This window comes from Zophobas morio, unplaced genomic scaffold (assembly GCF_036711695.1).
Source record: "Zophobas morio isolate AGI-343-1 ecotype UQ-CSIRO unplaced genomic scaffold, CSIRO_AGI_Zmor_V1 ptg000009l, whole genome shotgun sequence".
NCBI classification, from domain to species: Eukaryota; Metazoa; Arthropoda; class Insecta; order Coleoptera; family Tenebrionidae; genus Zophobas; species Zophobas morio.
Genome location: NW_026972114.1, coordinates 3,227,951 through 3,244,050, shown reverse-complemented (window position 1 = coordinate 3,244,050; position 16,100 = coordinate 3,227,951). Strand labels below are relative to the sequence as shown.

At 31.9% G+C, this 16,100-nt stretch overlaps 1 protein-coding gene across 2 annotated transcripts in view; it reads left to right on the top strand.

Annotated features, from left to right (window-relative positions):
- Window positions 1-16,100, top strand: part of LOC135125749 (pancreatic triacylglycerol lipase-like) — a 103,823-nt gene that overhangs the window by 53,431 nt on the left and 34,292 nt on the right. For both annotated transcript variants that reach the window (XM_064051409.1, XM_064051411.1), the window contains exons 4-7: window positions 3,797-3,910; window positions 3,965-4,117; window positions 4,233-4,370; window positions 4,435-4,522. In XM_064051409.1, coding sequence (XP_063907479.1) covers window positions 3,797-3,910; window positions 3,965-4,117; window positions 4,233-4,370; window positions 4,435-4,522 — 493 coding nt within the window. The remainder of the gene's footprint in view (window positions 1-3,796; window positions 3,911-3,964; window positions 4,118-4,232; window positions 4,371-4,434; window positions 4,523-16,100) is intronic.

Below are 16,100 nucleotides of genomic sequence, written 5' to 3'. Positions count from 1 at the left end.
TTCGGTTATTACACCAAAACATGCAAGGTCTAGGTAACAAAGTAGAAAAACTTGAGGTCGTTTTAGAAGAACGTACACCTGATATCTTATTATTAAGCTAACATCGGCAATGCATCGACCAAATTCAGTTTATAAATTTGGAAAATTATTCTTTATGTTGTAGCTTTTGTCGGGATAAAAATAAACATGGAGGAGTAGCGATCTATACGAAGAATAATATAAGGTCTACAACTTTACTACAATTTCAGAAACAATCGGTAACTAACATCATTGAATGCTGTGGCATAGATATATTGGACATGAACCTTATCGTTATTGCTTTGTATAGGCCTCCTTCTGGAAATTTTAACCTATTCTTAGATCTTTTAGCGGATATGCTATCCATAATTCCCTATAACAAAACAATTATTGTTACAGGCGATTTTAATGTAGACTTCTTGAATGACTCCCCAGATAAAAAGTACTTATTAGATTTATTAATGACCTTCAATTTAGTTCATACCATATCTGAACCGACTCGGAATCATGCCTGTCTTGACAACATTTTCATCTCTGCAGACACCCCCAGTTATTACACACAAGTGTTAAATCTTAGTCTAGCTGACCATCTTGCACAAGAGATAGGTATTTCCAAAAATAGTTCCCCTAATCAAAATAAAAAACCACCTCACTACAAATCTATACGTAATTTCAAAGAAGAAAATTATCAACATTTTTACGATGCACTAAAAAATCAGGACTGGTCCCCATTATATGATATAACTGACACTGAAGCAGCTTTTGATTTTTTCATGTCAATCTTTAACAGACTTTTCGACTTGTCATTCTCAATAAAACAAATTAAGTGCACATCTAAGGAACATAAAAAAAAAGTGGATTACACCGGAAGTTCGTAACTTAAAAAAGACTGTTTCCCTATATGCAGATCTTAGTAAACACTTTCCCATTTTTAAAGATCAATTCAAAAAAATAAATAAAGAGTATCAAGAGGGGTTAATAAAATCAAGGCAAAATTACAACGAACACAGGTTACTCACATCTTCTAACAAAAACAAAACAATGTGGGAGATTATTAGAGAATCTTCAAATAAAGTAAAAACAAGGGGTGAAATACGAATCTCTGAAAATGGACATGTGTTAACTGATCTAGCTTGTGCTAATCTTTTCAATAAAAATTTCTCAGAATTGGCTCTAAATATAATTGACGATAACGTAGTAAATAACTCCGATTTTCTACTTAATAACATTGATTTATCGCCCTATAGTTTAAATTTTTTACCAATCACAGGTTCTGACATTCTTCAGATCATACACAAACTGAAGAATTCTAAATCTGCTGGACATGACGAAATACCTAATAGCGTCTTTTAAAAAGTGGGAAAAACTATTTGCGAACCTATAGCACACATTATCAATTTGTCGTTATTAAATGGTCATTTTCCCAACTCCCTAAAAAAGGCTATAATAGTTCCACTGCATAAAAAAGGTGACGACCAACTAATCACCAATTATAGACCTATTAGTATTTTATGCAGTCTATCTAAAATTTTTTAACACGTTATTAACAATGGTATTACATCTTTTTTGACAACACATCAGTTAAAAGATCCTTCGCAGCATGGCTTCACAAAGGGAAAAAATTTAGACACAGCATTGGCAGCTTATCTTTCTATAATCTCTACTTGTATAGACAAAAACATTCCCTGTCTGGGATTATTCATCGACTTCACGAAGGCCTTTGATTGTGTAAGTCATTCCCTATTACTCAAAAAATTAGAACGATACGGTGTAAGAGGCCTTACAGCTGTTTAGGTCCTATCTATCCGGCAAAACACAAAAAGTGTTGGTAAATAACACCCTTTCGGCAGAAGTAGGCATCACTGTAGGAGTGCCACAAGGATCTATTCTTGGTCCTATTCTGTTTATAATTTTCATTAATGACTTATTAATGCTCATGAAAAAGTCTTTTAACTGCTCAGTAATGTCATATGTTGACGACACTAATTTCATAATCACAGGTGGCGATACCACTGAAGTCATTAATAAGGCGACAAATATTTACACTTTAGCACAAAAATGGGTCACAAAAAATAAACTGTGTATTAACCACGAGAAAACGGCATTTACTTTTTTCTCCAATACCGCAAATTGTGCTGAATTCACACTCAATTTAAATAATATAACCATTGCGTGTTCGCCGTCTATCAAACCACTGGGTATCTCCTTCGATTACCAAGACAGCACAAGACAGCCCACTATCAGAGAAGTTTGCATTTTAATTGCTGCAAATTTTTTAACAGTCTTGACTGCGACATTAAAAATGCGTCTAATTTTCTTGTCTTTAAATCTGAAATAAAAAAAATTCTATTAAAAAAAAATTATTACGCAATTAGCGAATTTCTAACATAGCATATCCGCTATATTTTATTAAATGTATAAGTTTCTAATGTACTGTACCTTTATGTTAATTGTTTTCCTTTGACAATTCTTTCTTAAATCTATTATAATTGTTGTGTAGATTTTCTGAAAGTTAATAAATTATTATTATGGTCAAATTGAGTGCTTATTATTTTCATTTAGTTTCTTCAGCAAACTCTATAAGCATTTTTCCATTTTCATTGTTTTCTTTATGTAGACTTTTTCCTCCAGTGATATGCCGGAAGTCTTCTTCTTTTCCTACTTTTGTATTTGTGTCCCCGAAAAATATTTTTATGTCATATTTTGGAATTTGTCTTATTATATCTGCAATCGTTTCATAGAATTCATTTTTTATTTCTATGCTTATTTTTTTATATTTTCCTCGGATTCTTATGTAACTTATTCTGTCCGATTTTGATTTGAAGTCGATCACGGTCCTCTGCATCCTTTCATTCACTATAAATCCAAAATACGTTTTTTCTTATCTCCATAACTTCATTTCCTTGCTGCTTTGTTTCTTGTAGGGATAATATGTCCAGCCGATACTTTTCCAATGTGTCTATCAGGTTTCTCAAAGCTCCTTCTTCGTAAGTGTCTCGTACGTTCCATGTTCCCAATTTAATTGTTGTTCTATCACCTTTATTCTCCTTTCCTGCTGCTTTTTTTCTTGTTTTTCCATTTCGTGTCCCTTTATCTCGCCATGTCGTTTTCGTACGTTCCGAGTTTTTTTCCGCCTTGGCTAGTTTTTTAATTCTTTGTTTTTGTCTGTATCAATCTCATTTTCTTCCTTATTCCATCTCCATGATTCTCCCTCTATTATAATCTTTTAATATCCTACCTTGATTCTCTTCCCCTTATTCCTTTCTAGCTATTCTTCTAAATTCCTTTTGTATTATTCTTTCTTCCTTTGTCATGTCATCATTTCTGTAAATTGGTTCGTCATTTCTGCTTTTTAATTTACTTTTGTGCTTCAAAATTTTGCTCGCCAAAAAACATCACTTTTAATCCCAATAAAACAATACACTATTTTTGAAAATTAATTAAGCACTGTAGAAATTTTAAACAATGATCGTAGAATAACGTCACAAATAATACTGAAACAACCAGAATTAGCTGTTTTTTTTTTAAATATCAGCAGTCATGAGAAAAGAAAGAAAAAGTAAATGCAACAACAATGCGTTACATACCCACAGAAAAAAAAAAGAAATGTGATTCAAATGTCAAAGATGCAGCTAGACTTCCTGCTTTTCCAAAGTCTTTTAATCAAGTAATGCACCCACCTTTCACTTTCGTTTGTGTTCATTCACTTCAAATAAACGCTATCTCTAAATAACTCATTCAATCTCGTTACTTAATATTCACATACCTCTTCCTCTAGGGAACATACCTGAAAGCAGATGACGAAAACACAATCGAAGAATCGCACTTCGACCCAAACAAAAGTACAAAATTTATAGTTCATGGCTTCATCGATACGCCCTTGTCGAATTGGGTAACATAGATTACGTTAATCCTACCGCACTTTCATCTCATTTAAGCATTTTAGGTAATAGATATGAAAGATGAGCTGATCAAAGCCGATGATATGAACGTGATCGTGGTGGACTGGGCGGGAGGAAGTCTGCCTTTGTATACACAAGCTACGGCAAACACGAGATTGGTAGGAATGGAGATTGCACATTTAATAAAATTCCTAATGGTAAGATATTAATAAAGAAAAAGTAGGTTTGTTTGATATGGGGTTCACTACTTGAACAGATTTAGTAGAGCATGAGTGGTTCATTTAAATTTAAATACACACTTACTAATTTCAGAAAAAATATGACGTGGATACCGGCGATATTCACATAATTGGCCATTCCCTAGGAGCACATACAGCGGGGTATGCTGGTTCACTTATTTCCAAAATAGGAAGAATCACTGGATTAGATCCAGCCGAACCATTTTTCCAGGTGAGGACACGCATAACTAGAAAATTATATATAATATAATGCACTGTGTTCAATTTTTTTACAGGGAATGCCTGCACACGTAAGACTGGATCCCACAGACGCAGAATTCGTTGACGTCATTCACACAGACGGGAAAGGCATCATCTTTCTCGGTAAGAGAGCACAATATGCAACTTTCTTGGCATTAGTTATGGTACGTTATCCGAAATAATATAAATTGGAACAAAAATCGCTGCATCAAATAGAGCCTAACCAAAAGCGAAATTCATCCAAATAATGAAAAACATTTGTTTTATTAATAGCACTTTAGCACAGTCATCGTTCTTTGTGTAATGGTATGCATTAAAAACTTTCTCATGCACCGACGTGTCAATATGTAATCGTTTTGTAAACCCTGCTATCGCATGTTGCAAAAATTGAAGAAAGCTTGAAATCGACAAAAATATGCGTTCGTTCTCGTTATGGATAAACGGTTTGTAGATTTTTATAAAAAGCGTTAACAATTAGCGGCTAGCCATATTTTGGCAATGAATGTAGGTAATTAAAAAGAGAAAAATAATAAAGTGCGTTGTCGCTGCTTTTCTATTCTGTCGTTGAAGAAAATAGAAAATGTGTAAATTAACAAAACACAAAAAATGTAGAGAAAAACTGTTGTTTGACTCATTTGATTGCATTTAATTTTAATATATGTATATTTCGTATTATGTTGACTGTTGGCCAATCCAGAAGACCAAGTGTCATGATTTTATATATAATAATGTTACAAATTTTATATATAATAATGTTATAATGTTAGAATCTGATCAGTAAACCTCAATTTGAATCATCGAAAAGTCGAAAAATGTATAAATTAAAAAAAAACAAAATTCGAGGAACTGAAAAACACGAAAAGTGGAAAAATTTATCGGAAAATGAAAAATCTAAAAGTCCAAAAATCGAGAAATCGGAAAACTGAAAAAATATAAATCAGGAAATCGAAAAATTGAAAAATCAAATCAATTCTCATGATTTGATTTTTTATTCAAATTTACGAACTGAAAAATAGAAAAATTCGAAAAATCGTGAAATCGAAAAATCGGAAACTGAGTAATCGAAAAATTAAAAAAATCCAAAAGTGACAATCTGAAGAATCGAAAAATTGAAACAACGAAAATGTGAAACATCGAAAAGATGAAAAATAGAAAAGTCAAAAACCGAAAAATCCAAAATTCGGTAAATTGAAAAATTGAGAAATTAAAAAAGTCGAAAAATCCCAAAATCGATTATCAAAAAACCGACAAATTTTTCGACTGTTAGTTTTAAATTCTCGATTTATCAAGTCCTATTTTTTGACTTCTCGATTTTTCATTTTTCCGATTTCCCAATTTTTCGATGTTTCCATTCTTCGATTTCCCAGTTTGCTACTTTTCGATAACTTGATTTTTCGACTTTTTGATTTTCGACTTTTACATTTTGTAGATTTTTGTTTCTCAATTTTTCAATTTATCCAATTTTGGATTTTTCGGTTTTCGATTTTTCCATTTTTCAACTTTTCGATGTTTCAAATTTTCGTTGTTTCAATTTTTCGATTCTTCAGATTGCCACTTTTGCAATTTTTTAATTTTTCGATAACCCAGTTTCCGAGTTTTAATTTTTCGAATTTTTCGATTTTTAATTTTCCGACTCCTGAAATTCTATTTTTCAGTTCGTAAATTTTATTAAAAAATCAAATCATGAGAATTGATTTGATTTTTCAATTTTTCGATTTCCCGATTTCTATTTTTTCAGTTTTCCGATTTCTCGATTTTTCAATTTCTAGATTTCTCGATTTCTATAATTTTCCATTTTTCGATTTCTCGGTTTTTCGACTTTTAGATTTTTCGTTTCATCTTGCGATTTACCGATTATTCGATTTTTCGATGTTCCAATTTTTCAATTCCTCAGTTTTCAGCTTTTGATTTTTGGAAAACTTGATTTTTCGATTTTTCAATTAATTTTGATTTTTCTATTTTTAGATTTTTCAATGATTCAAATTGTTGATTTTTCAACATACCGGTATTATAGTTACGATTTTTCGAGTTTTTGGTGTTACAATATTTTTTATTTTTCAATCTGTCGATTTTTTGATAATCATTTTTGGGATATTTCATTTTTTCGATTTTTCAATTTTTCGAATGTTGTATGCTTCAAATTTTCGATTTATTAATTCCTCGATTTATCAATTTTTCGACTTTTCGATTCTTCGGTTTTTCGATTTTTCAATTTTTTGATTTCCCGATTATTCCATTTTGCGATTCTAGTTTTCTGGTTTCGCAAATTTTTCGATTTTTTGTTCTTTAGTTTTTCGATTTTTCAATTTTTAGATTTCTATAATTTTCAGTTTTTCGATTTCTCGGTGTTTCGACTTTTAGATTTTTTGTTTCATTTTGTGATTTACCGGTTATTCGATTGCTCGATTTCCCAATTTTTCGATGATTCAGTTTTTTAATTTCTCAATTTTCAATTTTACGATTTTTCAATAACTTGATTTTTCCACTGCAAAAGTCGAAAAATCCCAAAATCTATTATCAAATAATCGACAAATTGAAATACTGAAACATCAAAAAGTCGAAAAATCGCAACTATAATATCGATACGTTAAAAACTCAACAATTTGAATCATCGAAAAATCGAAAATTGAAAAAATCAAAATTAATTGAAAAATCGAGAAATTGAGAAAGTGGAAAAATCAAGTTATTGAAAAATCGTAAAATTGAGAACTGAGAAATTGAAAAACTAAAACATCGAAAAATTGGGAAATCGGTAAATCGCAAAATGAAACAAAAAATCTAAAGGTTGAAACACCGAGAAATCGAAAAACTAAAAATTAATATAAATCTAAAAATTGAAAAATCGAAAAACTGAAGAACAGAAAATCGAAAATTTTGCGAAACCAGAAAACTAGAATGGCAAAATTGATAAAACTAGGAATTGATAAATCGAAATATTGAAACATCAAAAAGTCGAAAAATCGCAACTATAATATCGATACGTTGAAAAATCAACAATTTGATCATCGGAAAATCGAAAAATGGAAAAATCAAAATTAATTGAAAAATCGAAAGATCAAGTTTTCGAAAAATCGAAAGCTGAAAACTGAGAAATTGAAAAATTGAAACATCGAAAAATCGAATAATCGGTAAATCGCAAGATGAAACGAAAAATATAAGAGTCGAAAAACCGAGAAATCGAAAAATGGAAAATTATAGCAATCGCGAAATCTAGAAATTGAAAAATCGAAAAATTTACAAAATCAGAAAACCAGAGTCGAAAAATTGTAAAACCTACGAATTTATATATCGAAAATTTGGAACATCTAATTAGTTGAAAAATTGAAAAATGAAACAATCCAAAATACTGAAAAATCAAGAAATCGAAAAACCAAAAACCATGAAATCACGTAATTAAAAATAGAAAAGTCGAAAAATTGAATAATCGAAAAAACGACAAACTGAGGAATCAAAAAACTGAAAAATCTACAATTTGAAACATCGAAAAACGGAAATTTGGAAAAACTGAAAAAACGACAAAATGAAAAATCGAAAAATCGAGAAATTGCAAAAGTTGAAAAATCGTTAAATCGAAAGATCGAAAAGTCGAATTATTATTATTATTATTATTATTATCAAATAATCGAAAAATGGACAGAGTGAGGAACCGAAAAATTAAAACATCAACAATCTATAAATAAAATCGAATAATCGGTTTTAAATGGAGTGAAAAATCTAAAAGTCGAAAAATCGAAAAATCGGAAAACTGAAAAAATAGAAATCGGGAAATCGAAAAATTGAAAAAATACAATTGTCATGATTTGATTTTTTAATCAAATTTACAAACAGAAAAATAAAAAATTTAAAAATTTCAGGAGTCTAAAAATTCGAAAAATCGTGAAATCGAAAAATCGGAAACTGAATAATCGAAAAATTAAAAAATTGAAAAAGTGGCAATCTGAAGAATCGAAAAATTGAAACAACGAAAATTTGAAACACCGAAAAGTTGGAAAATGGAAAAATCGACAACAGAAAATTCCAAAATTCGATAAATTGAAAAATTGAGAAACAAAAATCTACAAAATGTAAAAGTCGAAAATCAAAAAGTCGAAAAATCAAGTTATCGAAAGAAAAGTAGCAAACTGGGAAATCGAAGAATGGAAACATCGAAAAATTAGGAAATCGGAAAAATGAAAAATCGAAAAGTCGAAAAATAGGAATTGATAAATCCAGAATTTAAAACTAACAGTCGAAAAATTGAAAAATCGAAAAAATGAAGAATTGAAAAATCGAGAAACTGAAAAGTCGAAAAATCCCAAAATCGATTATCAAAAAACCGACAAATTGAAATATTGAAACATCAAAAAGTCGAAAAATCGCAACTATAATATCGATACTTTGACAAATCAACGATTAATAAACATTATTATTATTATTATTATTATTATTATAATGATGAATATGTCTTTAGAGCGTCATTTGGCCATTAACGAGCGGTATAGCGCGTCGCTCGAACGTCGCTAAATCGTTGTAAGATCGCCCCCTAAAAGAGTCATAGGACGTCGAAAATTTGCTCTCACAACGTCGACGTGCTAAAATCTCGTAACACGTAAGGTTTAAAATTGCAAACCACGCATTTGAGACATGATTTCTCTCTAGATGGCGCCAAGGGATATTGAATTGGAATTACACTTTGACGGTCGAACTATGTTCTCTGGTCGAACATTGTTAACTTGCATTTTTACAGCAACAATACGTCGCTTTAACGATCTTAGAATTTGTGAAAAACATTTACCAAAGTGTGATCAATTTTTCTTCTTTTACTTTTTTTATATTTTACTCTTACGTCATTTTTGTTATTATATGAAATAAATTATGGTTATTTTTAACAATACATGAAATTCCTTTCACATATTTCTTTTTAATAAACAGCTGGCATGAGATTTTGTTGGGGCTTTTAGTGAATTCAACTAAACCTGATTAGGCCCAGGCAAATGAATTTTCACGTATCGACAATTGCGTTTACGTGTTTGTCTGAAATCTTCAGACGTCTACGCCTGGTGCGCCGAAACGATGCCGAGATGAGCCCTAGCTAAAACATTTTGCCGACGAATGCACCTTTGCATGTGGTTAATTAATCTATCGTTCTTTTCGACTCTAAAAATTAAGGTCAACAATACATCGCCCAAAGAATATAACTGATTTCTTAAAAATTTTGGACGGACACTAGCATGATTACAGTGATTATACAAAAATTTAACCGAGATTTATCTACTCATTCTCTACAAAAAGCAGGTCATGTCTACTCATCGTTTCCTCATCCATCGGAGAAAGTTTGTAACCGATTTCTTAGATATTTTGTAAGGACACTAGCATGAACGCAGGGATTATAGGAAATTAACCAATATTTATCCACTCATCCCCTCCAAAAAAATAGATCATGTCAAGTCAACGTTTCCTCAATTAAATTTCACTTGAAATGTGCACCACGAAATGCTCCTTTGCATATGGTTTAATAAACTATCCCTCTTTTCCACTATATGCACTGCGGTTGTTCTAGAAAAAATTAAGTTTGGAAAATCAAGGTCAACGATCTGTCACCCAAAGTTTGTAACCCATTTCTCAGATATTTCGTAGGGACACTAACGTGAATGCAAGGATTATACGAAATTAACAAATATTAATCTATTCGTCCTCTCCAAAAAATTGGTCATGTAAACTTAAAGTTTGGCAAATAAATCACACTTGAAATGGGCACCAGGAAATGCTCCTTTGTATGTAGCTTAATAAATCAATCGCACCTTTAGATTTTACGAATGGCGGTTGTTTTAAAAAAATTAAAGTTAGAAGATTCAAGGTCAACAATTAATCGTGGAAAATTTGTAACCGATTTCTTAGAAATTTTGTAGGGAGTCTAGTTTGAACTCAAGGATTATAAGAATTTAACCAAGATTTATCAACTCATTCCCTCCCAAAAACATCACCTTTCAATTCAAAGTTTTCTCAAAAAATTCTCAATTGAAATGTGCACCACGAAATCCTCATTTGCGTGTGGTTTAAGAATCCGTCGCTCTTTTCGAGTTTACGCATTGTGGTTGTTTTAAATAAATTAAAGTTGGAAGATTCAAGGTCAACAATTAACCGTGGAAAATTTGTAACCGATTTCTTGGAAATTTTGTAGGGAGTCTGGTATGAACTCAAGGATTATAAGAATTTAACCAAGATTTATCAACTCATCCCCTCCCTAAAACACATCATATCATTTAACGTTTTCTCAAATAATTTTCACTTGAATAGTGCACCAAGAAATCCTCATTTACGTGTAGTTTAAGAATCCGTCGCTCTTTTCGAGTTTCAGCATTGCGGTTATTTCAAAAAATTAAAGTTGGAGGATTCAAGGTCAACAATTAATCGTGGAAAATTTGTAAGCGATTTCTTAGAAATTTTGTAAGGATTCTAGCATGAATGCAGGGATTATAAGAATTTAACCAAGATTTATCAACTCATCCCCTCCCAAAAACAGATCATGTCAATTCAACTTGTTCTCAAATAATTCTCACTTGAAGAGTGCACCAAGAAATCCTCATTTGCGTGCAGTTTAACAATCTGTCGCTCTTTTAGAGTTTACGCATTGGGATTAGTTTAAAAAAATTAAAGTTAGAAGATTCAAGGTCAACAATTAATCGTGGAAAATTTGTAGGCGATTTCTTAGAAATTTTGTAAGGACTCTAGCATGAATGCTAGACGTATAAGAATTTAACCAAGATTTTTTAACCCATCCCCTCTCAAAAACAGATCATGTCAATTCAACTTGTTCTCAAATAATTCTCACTTGAACAGTGCACCAAGAAATCCTCATTTGCGTGCAGTTTAACAATCTGTCGCTCTTTTCGAGTTTACGCATTGGGATTAGTTTAAAAAAATTAAAGTTAGAAGACTCAAGGTCAACAATTAATCATGGAAAATTTGTAAGCGATTTCTTAGAAATTTTGTTAGGATTCTAGCATGAATGCAAGGATTATAAAAACTTAACCAAGGTTTATGAACTCATCCCCTCCCTAAAACAGATCATGACAATTCAACGTTTTCTCAAATAATTCTCACTTGAATAGTGCACCAAGAAATCCTCATTTGCGTGTAGTTTAAGAATCCGTCGCTCTTTTCGAGTTTACGCATTGCAGTTTTTTAAAAAAATTAAAATTAATCGTGGAAAATTTGTATGCGATTTCTTAGAAATATTGTGAGGACTCTAGACACTAGCATGAATGCAAGGAGTATAAGAAATTACCCAAGATTTCTCAACTTATCGCCTCCCAAAAACAGATCATGTCAATTCAACGTTTTCTCAAATATTTCTCACTTGAAATGTGCACCACGAAATGCTCAAATGCTCCTTTGTGTGTAGTTTAAGAATCCGTCGCTCTTTTCGAGTTGACGCATGGCGGTTGTTTTAAAAAAATTAAAGTTATAAGATTCAAGGTCAACAATTAATTGTGGAAAATTTGTAAGCGATTTCTTAGAAATTTTGTAAGGACTCTAGCATGAATGCAAGGATTATAAGAATTTAACCAAGATTTATAAACTCATCCCCTCTCTAAAACATATCATATCAATTCAACGTTTTCTCAAATAATTCTCACTTGAATCCTCATTTGCGTGTGGTTTAAGAATCCGTCGCTCTTTTCGAGTTTAAGGATTGCGGCTGTTTTAAAAAAATTAAAGTTGGAAGATTCAAGGTCAACACTTAATCGTGGAAAATTTGTAAGCGATTTCTTAGAAATTTTGTAAGAACTCTAGCATAAATGCAAGGATCATAAAAATTTAACCAAGATTTATCAACTCATCCCCTCCCAAAAACAGATCATGTCAATTCAACGTTTTCTCAAATAATTCTCACTTGAAATGTGCACCACGAACTCCTCATTTGCGTGTAGTTTAAGAATAAACTCTTTTTGAGTTTACGATTTGCGGTTATTGTAAAAAATTATAGTTAGACGAATTCAAGGTCAACAATTAATTGTGGAAAATTTGTAAGCGATTTCTTAGAAATTTTGTTAGGATTCTCGCATGAATGCAGGGATTATAAGAATTTAACCAAGATTTATCAACTCATCCCCTCCCTAAAACAGATCATGTCAATTCAACGTTTTCTCAAATAATTCTCACTTGAATAGTGCACCAAGAAATCCTCATTTGCGTGTAGTTTATGAATCCGTCGCTCTTTTCGAGTTTACGCATTGCGGTTGTTTTAAAAAAATTAAAGTTAGAAGACTCAAGGTCAACAATTAGTCGTGGAAAATTTGTAAGCGATTGCTTAGAAATTTTGTAAGGAATCTAGGATTATAAGAATTTAACCAAGATTTCTCAACTCATCCCCTCCCTAAAACAGATCATGTCAATTCAACGTCTTCTCAAATAATTCTCACTTGAATAGTGCACCAAGTAATCCTCATTTGCGTGTAGTTTAAGAATCCGTCGCTCTTTTCGAGTTTACGCATTGGGATTAGTTTAAAAAAATTAAAGTTAGAAGATTCAAGGTCAACAATTAATCGTGGAAAATTTGTAGGCGGTTTCTTAGAAATTTTGTAAGGATTCTAGCGTGAATGCTAGAAGTATAAGAATTTAACCAAGATGTTTCACCTATTCCCCTCCCAAAAACAGATCATGTCAATTCAACGTTTTCTCAAATAATTGTCACGTGAAATGTGCACCACGAAATCCTCATTTGCGTGTAGTTTATGAATCCGTCGCTCTTTTCGAATTTACGCATTGCAGTTGTTTAAAAAAATTAAAGTTAGAAGATTCAAGGTCAACAATTAATCGTGGAAAATTTGTAGGCGATTTCTTAGAAATTTTGTAAGGACTCTAGCATGAATGCTAGACGTATAAGAATTTAACCAAGATTTTTTAACCCATCCCCTCTCAAAAACAGATCATGTCAATTCAACTTGTTCTCAAATAATTCTCACTTGAACAGTGCACCAAGAAATCCTCATTTGCGTGCAGTTTAACAATCTGTCGCTCTTTTCGAGTTTACGCATTGGGATTAGTTTAAAAAAATTAAAGTTAGAAGACTCAAGGTCAACAATTAATCATGGAAAATTTGTAAGCGATTTCTTAGAAATTTTGTTAGGATTCTAGCATGAATGCAAGGATTATAAAAACTTAACCAAGGTTTATGAACTCATCCCCTCCCTAAAACAGATCATGACAATTCAACGTTTTCTCAAATAATTCTCACTTGAATAGTGCACCAAGAAATCCTCATTTGCGTGTAGTTTAAGAATCCGTCGCTCTTTTCGAGTTTACGCATTGCAGTTTTTTAAAAAAATTAAAATTAATCGTGGAAAATTTGTATGCGATTTCTTAGAAATATTGTGAGGACTCTAGACACTAGCATGAATGCAAGGAGTATAAGAAATTACCCAAGATTTCTCAACTTATCGCCTCCCAAAAACAGATCATGTCAATTCAACGTTTTCTCAAATATTTCTCACTTGAAATGTGCACCACGAAATGCTCAAATGCTCCTTTGTGTGTAGTTTAAGAATCCGTCGCTCTTTTCGAGTTGACGCATGGCGGTTGTTTTAAAAAAATTAAAGTTATAAGATTCAAGGTCAACAATTAATTGTGGAAAATTTGTAAGCGATTTCTTAGAAATTTTGTAAGGACTCTAGCATGAATGCAAGGATTATAAGAATTTAACCAAGATTTATAAACTCATCCCCTCTCTAAAACATATCATATCAATTCAACGTTTTCTCAAATAATTCTCACTTGAATCCTCATTTGCGTGTGGTTTAAGAATCCGTCGCTCTTTTCGAGTTTAAGGATTGCGGCTGTTTTAAAAAAATTAAAGTTGGAAGATTCAAGGTCAACACTTAATCGTGGAAAATTTGTAAGCGATTTCTTAGAAATTTTGTAAGAACTCTAGCATAAATGCAAGGATCATAAAAATTTAACCAAGATTTATCAACTCATCCCCTCCCAAAAACAGATCATGTCAATTCAACGTTTTCTCAAATAATTCTCACTTGAAATGTGCACCACGAACTCCTCATTTGCGTGTAGTTTAAGAATAAACTCTTTTTGAGTTTACGATTTGCGGTTATTGTAAAAAATTATAGTTAGACGAATTCAAGGTCAACAATTAATTGTGGAAAATTTGTAAGCGATTTCTTAGAAATTTTGTTAGGATTCTCGCATGAATGCAGGGATTATAAGAATTTAACCAAGATTTATCAACTCATCCCCTCCCTAAAACAGATCATGTCAATTCAACGTTTTCTCAAATAATTCTCACTTGAATAGTGCACCAAGAAATCCTCATTTGCGTGTAGTTTATGAATCCGTCGCTCTTTTCGAGTTTACGCATTGCGGTTGTTTTAAAAAAATTAAAGTTAGAAGACTCAAGGTCAACAATTAGTCGTGGAAAATTTGTAAGCGATTGCTTAGAAATTTTGTAAGGAATCTAGGATTATAAGAATTTAACCAAGATTTCTCAACTCATCCCCTCCCTAAAACAGATCATGTCAATTCAACGTCTTCTCAAATAATTCTCACTTGAATAGTGCACCAAGTAATCCTCATTTGCGTGTAGTTTAAGAATCCGTCGCTCTTTTCGAGTTTACGCATTGGGATTAGTTTAAAAAAATTAAAGTTAGAAGATTCAAGGTCAACAATTAATCGTGGAAAATTTGTAGGCGGTTTCTTAGAAATTTTGTAAGGATTCTAGCGTGAATGCTAGAAGTATAAGAATTTAACCAAGATGTTTCACCTATTCCCCTCCCAAAAACAGATCATGTCAATTCAACGTTTTCTCAAATAATTGTCACGTGAAATGTGCACCACGAAATCCTCATTTGCGTGTAGTTTATGAATCCGTCGCTCTTTTCGAATTTACGCATTGCAGTTGTTTAAAAAAATTAAAGTTAGAAGATTCAAGGTCAACAATTAATCGTGGAAAATTTGTAGGCGATTTCTTAGAAATTTTGTAAGGACTCTAGCATGAATGCTAGACGTATAAGAATTTAACCAAGATTTTTTAACCCATCCCCTCTCAAAAACAGATCATGTCAATTCAACTTGTTCTCAAATAATTCTCACTTGAACAGTGCACCAAGAAATCCTCATTTGCGTGCAGTTTAACAATCTGTCGCTCTTTTCGAGTTTACGCATTGGGATTAGTTTAAAAAAATTAAAGTTAGAAGACTCAAGGTCAACAATTAATCATGGAAAATTTGTAAGCGATTTCTTAGAAATTTTTTTAGGATTCTAGCATGAATGCAAGGATTATAAAAACTTAACCAAGGTTTATGAACTCATCCCCTCCCTAAAACAGATCATGACAATTCAACGTTTTCTCAAATAATTCTCACTTGAATAGTGCACCAAGAAATCCTCATTTGCGTGTAGTTTAAGAATCCGTCGCTCTTTTCGAGTTTACGCATTGCAGTTTTTTAAAAAAATTAAAGTTTGAAGATTCAAGGTCAACCATTAATCGTGGAAAATTTGTATGCGATTTCTTAGAAATATTGTGAGGACTCTAGACACTAGCATGAATGCAAGGAGCATAAGAAATTACCCAAGATTTCTCAACTTATCGCCTCCCAAAAACAGATCATGTCAATTCAACGTTTTCTCAAATATTTCTCACTTGAAATGTGCACCACGAAACGCTCAAATGCTCCTTTGTGTGTAGTCTAAGAATCCGTCGCTCTTT